Source organism: Anopheles stephensi, chromosome 3, assembly GCF_013141755.1.
Source record: "Anopheles stephensi strain Indian chromosome 3, UCI_ANSTEP_V1.0, whole genome shotgun sequence".
NCBI lineage: Eukaryota > Metazoa > Arthropoda > Insecta > Diptera > Culicidae > Anopheles > Anopheles stephensi.
The window spans coordinates 86,799,287-86,816,640 of NC_050203.1; the positions used below are offsets into that span (position 1 = coordinate 86,799,287).

General features: G+C 46.5%; 2 protein-coding genes across 17 annotated transcripts; one reads left to right on the forward strand and one right to left on the reverse strand.

The window, feature by feature from the left end:
* The first annotated feature begins 157 nt into the window (after window positions 1-157).
* On the forward strand, window positions 158-12,704 carry LOC118514002 (F-box/LRR-repeat protein 20). Of its 14 annotated transcripts, none has more exons than XM_036060452.1 (12): window positions 158-355; window positions 2,212-2,998; window positions 3,062-3,195; window positions 7,249-7,356; window positions 7,657-7,740; window positions 7,846-8,118; window positions 8,185-8,287; window positions 8,743-8,828; window positions 8,917-9,108; window positions 9,187-9,288; window positions 9,374-9,586; window positions 9,658-12,704. In XM_036060452.1, the coding sequence occupies exons 3-12, from the start codon at window positions 3,160-3,162 to the stop codon at window positions 9,763-9,765; spliced, it is 1,305 nt and encodes a 434-aa protein (XP_035916345.1). In that variant the 5' UTR covers window positions 158-355; window positions 2,212-2,998; window positions 3,062-3,159; the 3' UTR covers window positions 9,766-12,704. The 14 variants fall into 14 exon arrangements, with proteins under 14 accessions (XP_035916345.1, XP_035916344.1, XP_035916331.1 ...); XM_036060451.1 differs by having other exon boundaries at window positions 158-323; XM_036060438.1 differs by having other exon boundaries at window positions 158-323; window positions 2,212-3,195.
* Window positions 12,705-12,789: 85 nt separating this feature from the next.
* LOC118513998 (DDB1- and CUL4-associated factor 11) lies at window positions 12,790-16,763 on the reverse strand. 3 transcript variants are annotated; one of them, XM_036060434.1, is made up of 9 exons: window positions 16,283-16,763; window positions 15,797-16,127; window positions 15,619-15,730; window positions 15,117-15,555; window positions 14,756-15,039; window positions 14,461-14,695; window positions 14,170-14,325; window positions 13,989-14,095; window positions 12,790-13,922 (listed from the first exon to the last, which is right to left on the reverse strand). In XM_036060434.1, the coding sequence occupies exons 2-9, from the start codon at window positions 15,994-15,996 to the stop codon at window positions 13,407-13,409; spliced, it is 2,049 nt and encodes a 682-aa protein (XP_035916327.1). In that variant the 5' UTR covers window positions 15,997-16,127; window positions 16,283-16,763; the 3' UTR covers window positions 12,790-13,406. The 3 variants fall into 3 exon arrangements, with proteins under 3 accessions (XP_035916327.1, XP_035916328.1, XP_035916326.1); XM_036060435.1 differs by having other exon boundaries at window positions 15,619-15,706; window positions 16,211-16,763; XM_036060433.1 differs by having other exon boundaries at window positions 16,211-16,750.
* Window positions 16,764-17,354: the final 591 nt, after the last annotated feature.

The window sequence follows — 17,354 nt, forward strand, 5'->3', positions numbered from 1 at the left end:
AAACATTTACAAATATAATAAAGAAAATATTTTTCAAATATGAACTCATTTGGAAGTTCATTTCGTAGCGCACATTTCGTAGCGTTATTTATCTATACACCTTGTCCCGTTTTGAGTGCTGCAGCCCAGCATCTGTCAGTTGCAAATGTTTCGAGGAAAAAAACGAATTTTCCAATTTGTGGAATTGTCACCACCGACAACAGGGAGAGAAAATTTGTTTGGCGAAAAACGGAACCCAATACTGCTTGCCGTGATTGTTGGCCGTGTGTGTGCGACGCATTGGAATCAGATCCTGCAAACGGCAGTGTTCGAAGCCGTATACGGTAGCTGCATGCATCCTCGTTTTAGCTCCATCGTATATATTCTCGGTCCGGTTGCGGAATTCGCACTTTTCCTTCGCCTTCGCGTACCCGTGTGCCATTGCGTAGCATTTCAAGAAGCAAAATGTTGATCCCTCAAACTCGCTAGCTGCAATATTGTTGTTGCACACAGATGTGAAGGGATTTATGGGATGTGTGCTGTGGAATGTGTGGTACGGCAGAGCGTGATCTAGTGGTCAGCGATGGTTACATAAAATGTTGATATTGTGCGATCGAGAGAAAAAAGGGGGCCAAAAGGAATTTACCTTCAAAAGGCAAAAATCTGGGAAAGAGCCCTTGTGCGTGTGTGCATGTGTTTGTAGTGTGCGTTTGTTTTGTAAAGCCAGAGCACCAGCTCTGGGTGTGTGCAAGAACGAGAGAGCAGGTCAAAAGAAGAACATCTAAAACATGCAGTGCACAAAGTTTTATCCAATTAGTGTAACTTGGTGGAATGAGCGTGTATGTGGCTTTGGGCAGAGGTGAAAATCAATAATCGTCGTACACCCGCTATTGATGGCCAGTGTGGTGCGGTTTTCTTTTTCGTACGATCTGAAAACCACAAATCCCCATCAATCATCGCTACGCTGCATACGGCGCAGGGCGCTCTGTTGTCAAAAGGTTAAAGTAAATAAAAGAGCTGTGTTGTGTGTGAAGGAGCAGGACAGGAGTCAGGGGCGTGTTGACGGAAGTGCGGCAGCCCACCGACCAATACGAAACGTTTTTCCGGGTGTCAAATGCACTGCCCCGAAACAGCTGATTGATAATAATAATAATATGGCAGTATTAGACCAAGGCTGCTTAGATCACTGCAGCTGCTACCGCTGCCCCGATGTGATCTGCTGTTGAACGGGAGTCAGCTAATGCTTGTTGCGGGTTTTCTGAGCTTAATACGAGGGTTTCCAATCGAAGTTCTAGCCAAGACTCATGTATTGAGGATATTCGAAAAGGAAAGTTTGTGCTAGCTGTCACGATCCGGAATGCATGGTTGTCCAGTTCAAGACTATTAAAATCGTCGACAAAAACGAGAAATTTCGATTGCATTTAGGTGGGGACCGCTGTAGCAAAGGTTGCTGTTTATTTATTCTTTAGGTCAGCGCATTCCGTCTCTCGACGAAAAGGATACACTCTGGAGTAATTACATAGAACCAGATTTCCGGCAAAGAAATCGCCCCCCAAAACCATACAATTCCACCCAATAGCCTATGGAAAGAGAGTGAGCTAAGAATCTCGCCGACAACAAGTTACAATCGAACGCACACACCATTATTGAAGAATAGTAGAGAAGAAGAAAACAGAACGCAATACAACAACAACAACAAAACAACGATCCCACAACATTGGGGCAATAGCAGTAGCAAGCAAAGAATGATAGCACAAGAGTCGCCATATTGAATCAAGAATGCAATGGTCAACTACGCACGTAAAAGGGGTGATTAAAGGGGGTTGGTGGTAGTTGTGTTGTAAGAAACAAATAGCAAGCTGTGTGAATGCGAGTGTGTGTGTGTGTGTGTGTGTGTGTGGAATAGATAGTGTATTTCTTTCCGCGGTATGCGTATTTCTTCTTATTTTGTTGCTAATCGCGAAACAGCGCCGCCGATGGACGACGGACCGGCCTACTGCTCTTCTGTCTGTCAGTCTGTCTGTCTTGTGGATCAGAGCACATTCACATTACACATGCTAGCTGCTGCATCGTCGGTGATGCATCTGTTACGGTAGTGGCCGCCTTTCTGGTTCAACCTTGGGGCTTCCCCATTCGTCCGAGTGTCCGGGAATGTGTGGCGTGTCTTTCAGGCAGTGTTCCTCGAGAGTCGGAAATTGTTGTTAATTTAATTGTTGTGTTATTCTTTTCCAGCAAAGAGTGAATTCCTGTGAGTGTGTGTCTTTATCGTTTGAAATGCTGCAGGACTGCTCGGCCACGTCGTAAATCGGTCCCCCTAAAGGTGGGCGCAACAAGCGAGGCGATTTTTGTAGTCAAGAAGTGTGCCCGTCTAGTGTTCATCGCCAGCCAGTGTTGTCAGCAAAGGGGGAAGGGATAAAAGAGTGAAGGTGTGCGTGTGTGTGCGTGTAGCGCGCGTGCATCATCCGTTCGAACCGCGCGCGGACAAACAAAGGAAAGTGCTCCCGAAGTGTCGATACTGTAGAGGCATCCCTTCCGGCCAACCCACCCAACCCGAAACATCCTCCAGCATTGGAATCATCGCTCGTGTGCGTTCTCAATTATACTGGAACGGAAACTACCCCCCCCCCCAGTCCACCCCAGGAGGGCGTACACGTTCGTTCGCCTTTGCAACAGTGGATTGAATCTCCATCATCGCACACATATGCTCTCCTAGTGAGTCTCCCTTATTTCCGTGGTCGGTTCGCGTTTCCCTTGAACCCTGCTGCCGATCGGAGTAGTCGTCGGTCGGTTGTTTGTGTGTTGGTTGGTTGGATGGTTGGTGGGTGCGCTATCGCTGTGTGTGACGGTTGTTGCGCCTCTTTGTTGGACCGCGGGCGAGACGGCTCTAGTGCGTAGTTCCTTAGCTCGGTGGCCTGCCCACTGGATGCAGAATATTAGTGTCTAGATTTCGTGTGTGATCGCGGGAGCAAAAGGACGCGAGAGGCGATAAAAGCAGACGACACCCGCGTGAACAGTGTTGGTAAGAAAACGTTCGTTGCCGTGGTGAAAAGCGCAAGGCTAACTGGCAACAACGACGTTCCAGACGAAGTTCCGCAGGAGGTGAGATTCCTACAACCACGGACGAAGACGGCGCGGAACGGGGAAAGGGAGAAAAGCTCCGGCAAGGAGCCAAACGGCAAGATGAACCACAGTCAGCTGGTTCGCAACCGATTCGAGGTAAGTGCCGGAGCACCGATGACTTTGAGACGGGATGATGATGATGATGATGATGTTATTTTGTAGGAGGTGCTAATGCGAAAACATTTTGCTCGGATTCTAAGAAGAGCGTGTACACAAAGCAGAGACGTACACGCGCTTTCCACGTGCAGGAACACTTCCGGTGGTGTCTTTGGTGCCATTTGTAGAAAGATGTGTGTCCGTGTTCGCAACATAACACTTGGAATTGGCCCATTACGCCATTAGAAGGGGATTAGAAAAAGAAAATGAATTAATGAGCAATTCACCTTCGTTGGGACCTCATACCAAAAAATCTACTTCCATTGTTTTTGAGAAGAAGTTTATTTTCTTCATTTTTAATGCCTCACAGTAAGAAGAAAATTGGAAGGTTAATGATGGATGGTCTAGCTTTTGATGTAGCATGAATTTTCTTCTACTTCTGATTGGCTCAATAGCCTTGGATAGTCCAGACCACTGGTTTCCAAACTTTTCACTAAGGCTCTAACATCGATAGCTATGTTGTTGAACATTAGGTAAAATTTGTAATGCTTCTCGAGATGAGGTCGAGCATCACCGAATGTGATCTGTCCAATAACCTTGGATAACTTTTATCTGGGCCTCTGTTAACATTTATACAGTGGCATTATACAGTGGCAGTGGCTTTGCGGATCGTAGTTGAAAGACCCTTAGTCTTGTCGCATAAAGATGTGTTAAATTAGTTAAGTATGCTTCGTTAATGGTTTTGATTGCATTATTGGGCATTTAAAAAAGAAAAGACTTTTTTTGGCTCAATCGGTGATATAAAACCCAAATATCTCTTGCTTTGTATAGTAAAAGCTAACCAGAAATGTAGGTCACTTCTTTTTCGTACACAAAAATGTGTAAACATGATAAAACCCCCCGCCCCGGTCAACCTGGTTTTGTTTATGGAAAGCTGTCTCGTAGCAGGAGAAAGTAAGATAAGCATATTCCCATCCAGCATCAAACAGTGTCCAATAGAGGATGGAAGAATCCTCCTTTTTAATCCTCCTCATCTCACGTTTTCCCCTTCCGAGACCCTTCCGAGCCATAATTGGCTGGAAGACGTCTATCCGCCCGAATGCAACTGCAACTGGAGCTCTTTTTCGCATTGCTGGAAAGAAGCAAAGTGTGGGACGAGACGAGCACGACGATGGTGGTTTGTGCGCAGTTTCGTAAAGTAAACAAATCTTGCCCGCGCTGGATGCACTCGTCGGGAGCTGCAGATAACACACGCCACCAGTGATTCCTAGCGTTTGGCGTGGGAACGTTTGAGGAAGAAGATGCAAGGTTGGAAAGCGGATGTATTTAGGTCAAAGAGTGGTAGGATTCCTATAGTTGTAAAATCTTTGATAGGTGTAGACAGTCTTTAGAGATAAATTCTGTAGAACACTTTAATTTTACAAAACGTTGTTGAAATGCAAAGAGACGAAACATGCGCCTTGCAAAGTGAGTGTTTACTTTCTTCACCTTCAGCTCCTTCAACATTCTTCAGCCAGCTATTGTCACCTGCGATGAACAATGAAAGCTAGCTTCCAGACGCTTATCCTTGTCAGAACGCTTAATTGCACAGTGTCTCCTATTTGCACTGTTCAAATGATGGTAATAAATACTATTGTTCTGTTGTAGCTTTGCTCCTTTTGCTGTGATTCTATTTTAATACTTCAAGCTTCTTCATCCCCACGCTTTTATCCCTAATGACTAATGTTGCATTTCCGAAGCGCCCTACAGGAAGTATGATCGTCCGGAATAGTGTCGGGCGTTGTCGTTGCATCCAAATGATGCTCTAGGGATAGTCAAGCGAGACAAGCTAAAACAAGAAGAGAAGAAAACACCGAATGAAACCATGCCCGTCTGTGTCTGTCGTCTGGATCTCCCTTTTTTTTTGCTTCAAGATTTCCTCCCTCCATCCTTCGGATGCGTCGCACTCAACGACGCACTGTCTCCGATGTTTTTGTTTGCAAAGAGTTGTGTGACTGGCTCACGTTTGAAGGATGGTGCTGCACCAAGGTATGGAACCCGCACGCTACTCTACTAGAGAGCTGTCCTAAATCCAGCTTCGTTTCGTCTTCGGCGGGACTCGTGTCCTTTTCGTCAGATCAACATCTGACGTGGCAACTCCCTTTCCATCGGGACTCGCCGTGAGTTGGAGGAAAAGGATTCCCCGGTCTCCTTTTACAATGCACCTTCGGCGTGCATCAGATCGGATGTTCGAGGGAGCGGTTCGGTTCTTTGTGTATAAAGCGTGTACCAACTCGCCAACTGCTTATCGTCCTGTGTGGTCCCCCCCCACCAGAACTGCCATTCAACAGGACTCCTCTTCGTTTCCATTGCACGAAGCAGCTCATTCAGAAAACGATGGGAAAACGACGGAATCCCCTTTTGCAGGGTTCGTACCACCATACCAGCACTTCTTCGTGCTGTGTGTGTGGTACAGGACCGACCTGCCTGCCGCCCATGTATTAGGTTTCGCTGCCACGTCTGCTTTCGTGGTGGGTTTGCGAATGCGTAAGGCTGGCTGGTCCTGCTGCTCTCATTTCTTCTTAGTCTCTCGGTCTGGGTCTTGGGTTCCGCCGAACCTTTTTCCACCGTTTGCATTATTAAACTAGTTGTGTCGTCTCGACAGCGCGCAGAGCAGCACACATCCATCCGGAGGACTAAACGGGAACGAAAAATCTCCGACCGCGTCTATTTTTTTGTGCTTCCACGTCAGACAAAGAAGATCGTCTCTGGAACCAAAATATCCTTCAGTCTCGAAGCGTTAGTGTAGCAGTTTTCCGGATAAGTTCAAAGTGCTTCCTTGGCGTGTAGTGCTGTCCAACGATCGTGTTAATGTCTGTAAAGATTAGTGTTTTAGAAGTGTTTTAAAAAACTAGAACTAGAACTACACTCAGGGAATAAGAGAATCCACCAAAACGTACTCACTTCGGGGAGGCTGTGCCTTCGCTTTGTAGTAATTCTGGACACGAACTGTGTAGGACCAATCGAACGTCGTGATCTTTATAAATCTAGTATCCATCGAGGACGTGGTGATCCCTAAGGCAGGATGAATCGATATCAACCAAGCCATTACTCGCATCACAACCATCACCATCACTACCATCATCATCATCACCATCATCACCATGGAAACGGAACCCGTGGGACACAGCAGCTTCAGTACTACCAGCAACAGCCTCAGTATCATCAGTACCAGGAACAGTATCAAAGCCAGCGTAGTTACGAAGTCTACAGCCGACGAGTGTCGCATCAGGTTTGCAACGCAGCAACATTTTCGTCTTTTGGGGATTCTCTTAAGAATTTCCAAACGAACTCCAATCGTTATTCTTCTAAAGTTCAACCAGGGTATTAATTCCTGGCAGGAGACGGTTGTTGTCAGTTGAAAGTTTTCTTTGTCATCGTCAGTCCCCCGACGACGACTAACCTCAATAAACCGTCGTCGCGAATGCTACCCAGCGGGACTGACCTGGGACAACACTTGGCTACACGCTGCAGCCAAAATTTTACCCCTGCTTCTTTTGCTTCGGCGGGACCTGCTCTCAATTCCCAATTTGGTTGCTTCGTGACCGTGCGCGATATCGGTTTGGTCCCTTCGCCCATTCCCCCCGATGCAGCTCCACAGACCTTGACCTCTGGTAACGGTCCTTTACTTGACCCGCTTTAAGGGGTGACCTAAGGTTAGGGGCTGGAAATCGTTCTTTTCGTCGGTGAAAACGGTCGATTGCGCTGTGTAGCAAGACAGAGCTGCTGGTAGAGTGGTTTGCATATTTACATTCCTGTGAAAGGCCAACCGATTACCAACGTCAACAAAATGGGGTTGAAATGGATCAACCTACCTCGCACGGAATGCGATTAAAATGCACGGACGGTTTGGGGAAATGGGGAACAAACCAATGTTTGAATCGGATTAACAGCTCCACGATTTGTGCGGTTTTACGAAAGCTGTGTTTCCATTCCATTTCTTACTTAGCAGCCAAAATGTTTTTAAACAAATTGACTAATTGTCCCGTTTGGTCTGTTTTCTCATCCCTACAGAAATCGTGCATTATCCCGGATGATGAGATCTCACGGAAGCTACCAAAAGAAATATTACTTCGCATTTTATCATACCTTGACGTTACTTCGCTTTGCCGCTGTGGCCAGGTAAGCTTATTAGGATAAGGATAAGGAACTAAGTGTGTCTAGATCGATGTCCAGCAAACACTGTCTACGTGAACAAATGAATTGTTTGAAGGCAGCAGTGAATATATTTTGCAATGATTTGTTTGCTTAATATTTAATTCAATTTTAACGGGCATCAGCAATTTACACACATCAGTTTAACTGTAGTATTTTTAAAGGAAAGAACAGTGTCGCTTAAAGTATTTGATTTATCAGCAATGATCTGCTAGAATGATAAATCTCTAGTAATGTTTAACTTCAATTTAATCATTCGCTTCCCAGGTTTCCCGGTACTGGAATATGCTAGCACTGGACGGTTCCAACTGGCAAAAGATAGATCTTTTCGATTTCCAACGAGACATTGAGGTAGTTTTGTGCACGCCGGCTACGGAACCAGCATCCTCCCTTTACCAGCCTTTACCTTACGTTACTGTTCTCTTGTGTTTTGTTTGCCATGCGTACAAACAACAGGGTCCGGTGATCGAAAACATTTCCCAGCGATGTGGCGGCTTTCTCAAGTATCTGCGACTGCGCGGATGCCAATCGGTCGGCAGCCACTCGATCCGCACCCTAGCCAACTACTGCCATAACATCGAGCATCTCGATCTGTCCGAGTGCAAGAAGATCAGCGACGTTGCCATACAGCAGCTCAGCAGGAACTGCGCCAAGCTGACCGCCATCAATCTGGAATCGTGCTCGCAGATATCCGATACTAGCATTAAGGCACTCTCCGACGGGTGTCCGGTAGGTAGAAGCAACGAAACGTGAAGCGAAAGCACATGCATTTGCAACCCTTTCCTATCGCCGTAGAATTTGACCGAAATCAACGTGTCCTGGTGCAATCTGATCACGGAGAACGGGGTGGAAGCACTGGCGAGGGGCTGCAATAAGATTAAAAAGTTTAGCAGTAAAGGTAAGCAAAAGGGGGGTTTGGCATGTGGTGCCAGATTAGTGTAAGGTTTACGGAAAACTCTGTATCCCTATGGTCAAAGAAGTTGGAGATCGCGCGGCGCTTACTGACCAGTAGCCTAAGCCAATTCGATCATAGCTAGAATATTGAATGGGCGCCAGAATCTGAAATTCAGAAGAGGCTCCGAACTCTCCGAAGGTTTGGTAACAAGTTTATAACCCGTAACAATCCTAAGCACAAGTTAATCTCAAACAAAAAACAAATGCGAATGTGCGATTGCAATGTTGTTGCCCTTTGGGTGGTTTGGGTGGGTCGCGTTTGTCAACAACTAATGTTTGCACATACAAACACGTACCTTCGTTAAAATGCATGCTTACTGCTGCAACTGTTTGTGGCTCATCTGTTCTCTCTCTCACTCTCTCTCTGATGCATTTTCGGTATCGTCTTGGGCGGTGTAGGATGCAAACAGGTGAACGATAGGGCCGTTATCTCGCTTGCCATATACTGTCCAGGAATAGAAGTTTTAAATCTACATAGTTGTGATGTGAGTAACGTTCGAATTATTCTCTATTCCTAAGTGCAAATGAATTAACATATTTTCTTTTTCTCGCCCCCTGTCCACACACACACAGAGCATAACGGATGCCTCGATATCGAAGATCGCGGAAAAGTGCTGCAATCTGAAGCAGCTGTGCGTGTCGAAGTGTACCGAGCTTACCGATCAGTCCCTCACTGCCCTAGCGATGAATAATCAGTATCTCAACACGCTCGAGGTGGCCGGTTGCGCACAATTTACCGACAGTGGCTTCATCGCTCTGGCGAAGGTAAAACCCGGGAGCTTCTGGCTGTATATGCTATCATCCCCTTTGTTACGCCGTGTGGTGCTTTTTGTGTCGTTGCAGAACTGTAAATATCTGGAGCGTATGGATCTGGAAGAATGTAGCCTGATCACGGACGCCACCCTGCAGAACCTGGCGTTAGGATGTCCTAGTCTGGAGAAACTGGTAAGGAGGAGGCACGGAGGACGGCGTTCGTGCGTTGAATTTCAAGCGCCTGATGTTTAACCCTTTTGCGCGTTATTCGTTTAAGACTTTATCGCACTGCGAACTAATAACGGACGAAGGCATCCGACAGCTGGCCGGTGGTGGTTGTGCGGCCGAAAGCCTCTCCGTCCTCGAGCTCGACAACTGTCCATTGATCACCGACGCCACGCTGGAGCATCTAATATCCTGTCACAATCTACAGCGGATAGAGCTGTACGACTGCCAACTCATCTCGCGGAACGCTATCCGTCGTTTACGGGTAAACAGCAAACATGCGATCGCTCGACGAGGATATTTCGTAACGATTTTTCCCGCACGTCTACTCCACAGAATCACCTTCCGAACATAAAGGTGCACGCTTACTTTGCACCGGTCACACCGCCACCAACAATCAACGGTCCGCGCCCGAGGTACTGCCGTTGTTGCGAGATTCTCTGAGATCAGGCGATTGGCTTAGCCAGAAAAGTGCTCTGTAGGAGTAGAGACGACTGATACTTATACTTGTAACCGTAAAACCCCCTTCAGCAGCAAACCCACATACAACAATCGTCACACCAACACGTCAAAAACGAGCATCATCACCGCGGGCAGCTGATGATCCCCCCATCCCCCCATTCGTCATTCGGACAGCTGATTTACAAGGCTCTAACAATTGGCTTGCAGGGCCTGGGACTGAACAACAAACTGAAACAAACCTTTTGCGCCGTGTTGAGATCGGTTTTAGTGGCAACGCACACAAGGTTTTAAGATTGTGCGGCTTGCTTTACCGGTGGCACGAACACACATTTTACTATGAAAAAGGAGCATATGGATGAACTGTGGGTCGCAAACTAGCTTAATGAATGTTTCTCGCAACGGTAGCCTTGTGGGAAGGTTAACAGGCAGAGCAGGTCCGTGGGCTTTGGCACGAATGAATGCCGCAACACACACAAATACACACAACCACCAACTCAGAATATTACACCAAATAGAGCACCACAACCAGCTTGGAAAGGAATACCAAAAAATCGCGAGGTAAGTTCGGTCAAAGAAACCCCGATTACCCGCAAACAAGCAAACAAGCCCTATCACATGTGTTCAACAACGTCATTTGCTGGAGCGCCAGTATGAGTGCGTTTGAAGAAGGTATTTATAGGGCGGGAAGAAAACTTATCATAAAACATACACTGAATCCATAAGGAAGCAGCAGAGCGAGAAAGCTTCATTTGTAAAAACACATCTCCAATACCCCCCGCAGCAGTGTTAGTGTGTTAGTGCTTTACTTAAAGAAAAGGATACAAAAAGCAGCCACTCAGAGACACACACACACACTTTTTAGGGAATTATGAAAAGGCATCTCGCTGATAGCAAAGCGGTGTGAGTGAGTGTTTGTGTGTGAAAGCAAACAGTATAAGCCGTCAATCTTAGGGTAAATCTGCTGCTAATAATGCTCACAACATGACGAGGGAAATAAGTCACAGCGTTTCGGGCTACTACACTGTACTAGCACATAAGCTTTTGTACTTGCGGCGTTGGTGGAAAGGGGAAGGGCAGGTACGGTGTGATAGATGGAAGCGAAAGCAGGATGGAAGGAAATTAGAAATCATATTTTTCATACTGAGTAGCGCGGCTGAGCTGTGGGGGACACATACGGGTACAATGGGTGAAGGATGCGACGAGGAGGACAGATGGTGATGTCCTTTTCTGGCGGACGAAGTGGCTGTTCTCGCTATCCATTTGGACGACCTAGGCTGCTGCCTGGGACGGAACGTTCGGTGTCTTTCTCCTAACTTTAATTACCAAACATGAGGTTTTCTGTAGCATACGAGTGCTGATTGTAGCAGGTTCGTTCGACTCTCGGAGAGGGCCCTCTTTAGTACTAGGAGGAAGAACTCATCCAGACACCAGCTCATCATTATCATGATACACTAGGCTGATAAGCTTATCAGCATGCAGTGCTTCATTTTTTAGTTTAAATTATAATTCACAAGGTTTTTTGGGGCGCACAAAATCTATTCATTACGACCTCTTCTTTTGTTTACGATCAGAAGCACAGTAACAGAGCAAGCTGTGATATAAAACACGTTCGATCAAAGTAGCTCCCTCTTGTTTACTAGTCGAAAGACGTTACGCAAAGAGCGTTACCAAGCGTTACGATCGTGTTTGCCTGGTCGTTATCCTTCACTCTTTTGCCCGTGTGTGCCGCGCGTGAAGGTGATATGCTGGACGAGCATATCAGCGTGTTTTTGTACGTGTGCATAATGTGCTTGAGCTTTACGGAATGTGATTTGAGTAGGTAAGAGGTATTGCAAGGAGAAAAACAGGTTAGCAGGATCGGTTTGTTCCTCCTTAAATGTTTGTGGCTGGTTCGCAAACAGAGGTAGGAAACGAAACGAGAAGGATCCAAACACAAGAAGAAGAAAAAAACACGTATGAACGAACTGGATGGACAGCACATGAGACATTATGAAATCGGAAGGGAAGCGATTAAAATTTGATTGTGATCTTTACATGAACATATTTTATACATTATACATAGCATACGACCACTCGCACGAGCGGCGAAAGAAAGGTTAGAGTAATCGAATTAACCAAAAGAAGAAACGAAACGGAACTGCTTAATGAAAGGAACTCTATATTTCTACCAACACACACACACACATACACACAATGGCCGTTTATCATAGTCAGAAGAAAGTCAGTCTTTATTTTGCTCGGATTGCATTTTTAAAGTAATGTTAGCTAAGTTAGTTAGATCGATGCTTGTGCTCGTGTGTGTCTTTGTTGGTTTTTTGTTTCTGTACCATGATTGTAAATTGTTTTGCTTAAGTCACATTAAGGTAAACTATTTTTTTTATTCATATAGCACGGCCTGGCCTGGCAAACTATTTACGCAATACGAATATATCCCCCTTTACGTTAACTATTTCGTGCGATGATTTGTGCGAGACTCTACTAAATGGGGGGAACAGTAACAGTGTGCGCAGGGAGGCGTAGTGTGTGGATGTGTGTGTTTTAGATGATAATTTTCAGCTTTGAGTAAAATACTTATTCGTGTTTTGTTTTTCGACACTATGGGGTACTACGACAGTGTGGGAAAAGTAACACGCATAAATTACGCACGGTGTCATTACATTACATCTATACCCACATTAGGCTCCCATTAATACGTATATATATATACACACATGTGTCACATCCACTATTACCACCACACATTAAATACTAAGAATAATCTACGTCATAATCGTCGTAACTATGAAATATGGAAAGGAATAGTAGCAGGACGGTCGCCTAGGGAAGCAAAGGAGAATGAGCGAGCGAGCGAGAGAGATGGAAGGATGTGTTTGTACACGCGAAAACAATTAGGGTATAATAAAGCAAAACACGTAATTGAATATATTGTGTGTTGTTTTCGATTATTTTCATTTGTTTATTCGATTTTCACTGAAATATTTCACGGTATGGTTTTTTCTTCTGCTGCTGCTATTGTTTTCACCGTTCTCTGTAACGCTTTGAATAATTGTTGAATACAAAATCAGTCCATCGAATATACATACACATATATAACATTACATATATTGTACAGAAGTAGTAGTAGTAGTAGTGGGAGTAGAATGGTTAATGTGTCTATGTATTTTTATTCCCGTGTTGCGTATTCTGGCAGCTTGGGATAACGGAGTGTTGCAATTTATTCGTAGTATGTGTCAAACCAAAGCTTCAACTAGTAAGAAAACAAGATATTTCACTACTACTACTAAGCACAAATGGGGATGGTCCTATTTTTAAAATTGGGCTTTGAATGATTGTAGCTGGTCAAACCTAAGTGGCACCCATACTACTTCTACTACTTCCTTTCCCCTTTTCTAGCTCGTTTTCATTAACACAATAGTGAAATTTAATAAAAAGAAAACGAAAACGAAAACTTACTTTATCGTGTGTTCCCACCTCCCCTTCCGTTCTATCTGGCTACATATCCTGTGATTTAAATAATTGGATTTTCGTGATCAGGGCATTCCAGGGTTCTGCGTCTAACAACCTACAACAACTCCCAACAAACAACTCAACCTCGGCCTGTGCGCTTCGTCGCTGTTGTGGTTTCACGGGCTGTCGCGAAGCCGTCTGCGCAACGAGCGAAAAGACGATTCGAACGAGCGCAAGGAGCGTAAGGTGCGCGATGCCGGGAAGTTCCCGTTTCGGCTGACGCGTCCCGAGCTGGAGCTGCGGCCACTGCTACTGTTGCTGCTAGTGCTGCTGTTGCTGCTGTTGCTGGTGATACTGTTGCTGCTACTACTGCTGCTACTTGCACTGAGCCGCCCGCCGCCGCCGCTGCCACCGCCTGCAGCGTTCCCTTCGTGGCTGTAACGTTCGGCCAAGCGGCGCGATCGTCGTACCGGAGGATTTTGCTGCTGCTGCACTTCCACATCCTCATCCGCTTCATCATGCTCATCTTCCTCTTCCTCCTCCTCCTCTTCATCTTCCTCCACGTAGGAAGCGTTATCGGTGGAAGGGTACGCGTTCGATAGACGCCGTAACTTCATCTGGTGCAACCGTTCCCGGTGCTCCTGCTTCTCGATCGAGCTGCAATGCGTGTGCCGATGGACGGTACCATCCCACTGTAAATTGAAAGGACAGTTAGCGAGTAAACCACGGCAGAGTAGGGGAGCGACCTCTCCGCTTACCGAACAAGTCATGACTTCCGTTCTGTGCGGATGCCAATCAACATCGCGCACAATATCGTGATGACCCTCGATCGCTTCCACAATCGCGCCGGTCAGTACGTCGTAAACTGAGAATAAAAAAAGAGCGAAGTCAGTATTATCGACACAGATTTGCCAAATTTGCAGGCGATGAGACGCTTACTTATTAACCGTCCAGTGCCGCAACCGGTGTAGATGTACCGCTGGCCGGTAGTGCTTGCTGGGGAGAACTTCGCGCGGATCAAGCTCTTCTGCACCTTGTGGCCTCTGTACGTCATTATGCTGGTATCTCCCTTCAGCGATTTCGTGATATTGAAAACTGTGTTGTTGTTGTTGTGGAAAGAAGAAAAATTCGTCCAAAAAGTTAAAACACGCGCAACAGACGTCAACTGTTGCCATGGAAATTACGAATTTCGCATCGCGGTCGCCATGAAGGACACGCAATAATACTCACAGCGTTTGGGCACATCGTCCCATCGGTAATCCCAGAGACTGTGCGCATGTTCACGCCTTACGTTGGACGGGGACATTTTGCGCAGATCCCACAGCTTGATGCTCTGATCCTTCGAATTCGAAATGATGTAGCGGCCGTCGTTGCGCGAACTGATGTACGTTATGCCGTCGTAATGGCCAATCAGCCGACCAACGGCTTCCGGGTTTGATTCGTTCATACAGCGACGATCCCATAGCTAAAACCCGAAAACGGTGAGAATGCCGTGCGATAAAGCAACATTCCTTTCGATCATTACCTTGATAACGCTGTCATCGCTTCCGCTGACGAATATGTTCGACAGCTCATCGACGAACCCGACCGTGTTCACGTCCGTGTCCTCCCGTGCAACCGGTGCCATCAGCGTACGCCGATTCGCTCCCAGATCGTACGCGTACAGGCTGCCATCGTTCGCACCGCACAGAATGTGTTTGCCACAGCTCGAATAGCACACGGTGAACACTCCCAGCTTTCGGTTGTTCGAACACAGATACAGCGAATGTATGCTATCGGATGAGCCGCGGTCCAGCCTGGAAATGAACACTTCGCACGGAAGGGCGAAAAACCATTGCGATTAGCAATCGATCGAAGCAACCTTCGCTCTCTCTCCCTATACTAACATGCGTCGGCCCAGGTGCTGTACACGAACGAGCTGCCATCGGGGCTGAAATCGATGTCCAGAATTGACCAAGCCACGTGTTTCGTCTCCAGCGTGCTCTTCAGCTTGTACTGGCTGCGGGATGAATCGTACACGCGCACCAGCGCATCCTGGCCCGCCGTCACGAACTGATCCCCGTTGCTCGTGAACCGTCCGCAGAACACCTTCGAATCGCACGAACTGATCGTCTCGGCGCAGTTGTTCGGCCGGAAGTGGTTCATGATCTTACACTTGTCGCTCTGCATGAACGGACCCTTGCGCTTTCCAAGCCCACGTTGCCGATTGGTCACCATGTTCATGAGCGAAAACGGGACCGTGGGGTTTTCGCCATCCTCACCCACAGCTGCCACCGTATCGCTCTGGCCGCATGCAACCTTTGTTGAGTGATAGATGTCGTTGCGCTGGAAAGCAAAATAGCAATAAACAATGAGCATGTGTTTATGGAAAAATGCCGCCTCACTCACCATCAGTTTCTGCAGGTTCGGTTTCTTCTTTATCACCGGGAGCGGATGATGCGTGTAGCTTTCGTAGTTGAGCACCATTATTTCGCCGCTTAAATGGAACATACTCTCATAACTTAACCGAGCTTTGCGTGTTTTGGGGCGCCCAATCCGTCAAACCGTACACGGCCGTAACACTCACCTACGTATGAGATGGCGTAGAATCGATGCAAATTCGCTGCGTGATGCGGGTGTATCGTCTTCGTCGTCCTGCGGCTGGATCCCGTTGAACAGCCGCTCGCGGATCATTTCAAAATCGTCCGAACCGTCACCACCGTCATCGCCGTGCTCGAGGTTGTTCATGCTCTCCAGGATACGATTCCGCAGGACGATGTTGCCCATAAAAACGGGAGGAACGGAATTACGCCGTCGCCAGCCTTCTAGTTGCCGTCCTATGCTCCTGTGCCTACTTCAATGCCCTTATTTGTGGGGTGTGTGACCAAACCGGAATGCGGGTGACACCAAATGGATTCCTGCGAAATGTATGATCGTGTTGTGTTGAGCAATATGAGGCAATTGGCCCGGATGTCAACACAACGGAAAAGTGAATATGTACCTGGGTGCGCTGTTCAACTGTGCCTACTGTGTTGTGACTTGTTAAAACAAGTTCAGGGCTTGTGATTGTTACCCGTCTCTCTCTCTCTCTCTCGTTGCCGACGTTCTGCGAAGGACGTAATAAACCCAGCCCCCCGTGTACACTTGTGCCTTGGCGAACCTTAATCTAACCAAAAACAGCGGCACTTTTCTTGTCTGCCCTTTCGGCTGCTGTGCTTATCGCTGTATCACTATTTCGCCGTATCAATTTTACATGAATTTTTCACAAATGTGTATGCATTTCTTTCCTTTATGGCCGTCTTCTTCCTTTGTTTTTGCACACCTCGCGTTCGTCTAGCAAATCTAGCACTCGTATTGATTGTTTTCCCCTTTCATGCAAATAAACAGGTTTATGTGTCTTTTGCAAGCATCAAGCGGAAAGCAGTTTCTTTTATGCTGGAGACTGCTGGCAGCAGGCAAGAATTAGTGAATACGAATTGGACAAAAACCTATATCCCGATATCGGAATACACTTTCGAAGCTTTGACGCAGTACAAATCATTCGAGCTCTCGGCAGCACCCAATCAACACAATGTTGACATTAGACGTCAGCCGCTGTTCAGCAAACTGCTGAATTGAAACCGCTGAATTCAATGAGTTTAGTTGAATATTACGCTAGATGGCGCTGTTTCAATACGAATGGAAACCGCGCGCACGATTTATTAGTAAAATCAAGCTTTGGATTGAGAACCGAATGTTTGAAGTTGAAACATGTTTCTAAACCTCAAAGTGAAATTATTATGCCTTTTAAAAGCATTCGTTTCTTAAGTAGGACATGCTGGTATGAAATTGCAAATCAGCAATCACATGTGTTTGGAATCGAGCCATTCTTCACTGATTCTACAAAATTGCCATAGCCCATGCGTGACAGTTATATTTGAGGATAGAACTATCAGAGCAGATTCTGAGATGAAGGATGTAGCACTGATATATCATTACCAAACCTTAAAGACGTTGGTAGAACAGGACCTGTCGATCCAGATCTGAGAAGGTTTATGACTGTTTAGACGACGAGGACTCCGGGACTACATTGCTATAGGTTTTGCAGAAGCAGAAGTAGAGGCCCCTTTCGGACGACAAGACTGTTCGGATAGCAAGATCACTTG

Coding starts and splice junctions, on each gene's coding strand:
- LOC118514002 (XM_036060452.1), top strand. CDS start 3,160: ATGAACCACAGTCAGCTGGTTCGCAACCGATTCGAG. Junction 8,829..8,916: donor TAAATCTACATAGTTGTGAT/GTGAGTAACGTT, acceptor ACACACACACAG/AGCATAACGGATGCCTCGAT. Junction 9,587..9,657: donor ACGCTATCCGTCGTTTACGG/GTAAACAGCAAA, acceptor TCTACTCCACAG/AATCACCTTCCGAACATAAA.
- LOC118513998 (XM_036060434.1), bottom strand. CDS start 15,996: ATGGGCAACATCGTCCTGCGGAATCGTATCCTGGAGAGCATGAACAAC. Junction 15,040..15,116: donor CAGCACCTGGGCCGACGCAT/GTTAGTATAGGG, acceptor TTCCGTGCGAAG/TGTTCATTTCCAGGCTGGAC. Junction 14,696..14,755: donor GCGATGACAGCGTTATCAAG/GTAATGATCGAA, acceptor TTCGGGTTTTAG/CTATGGGATCGTCGCTGTAT.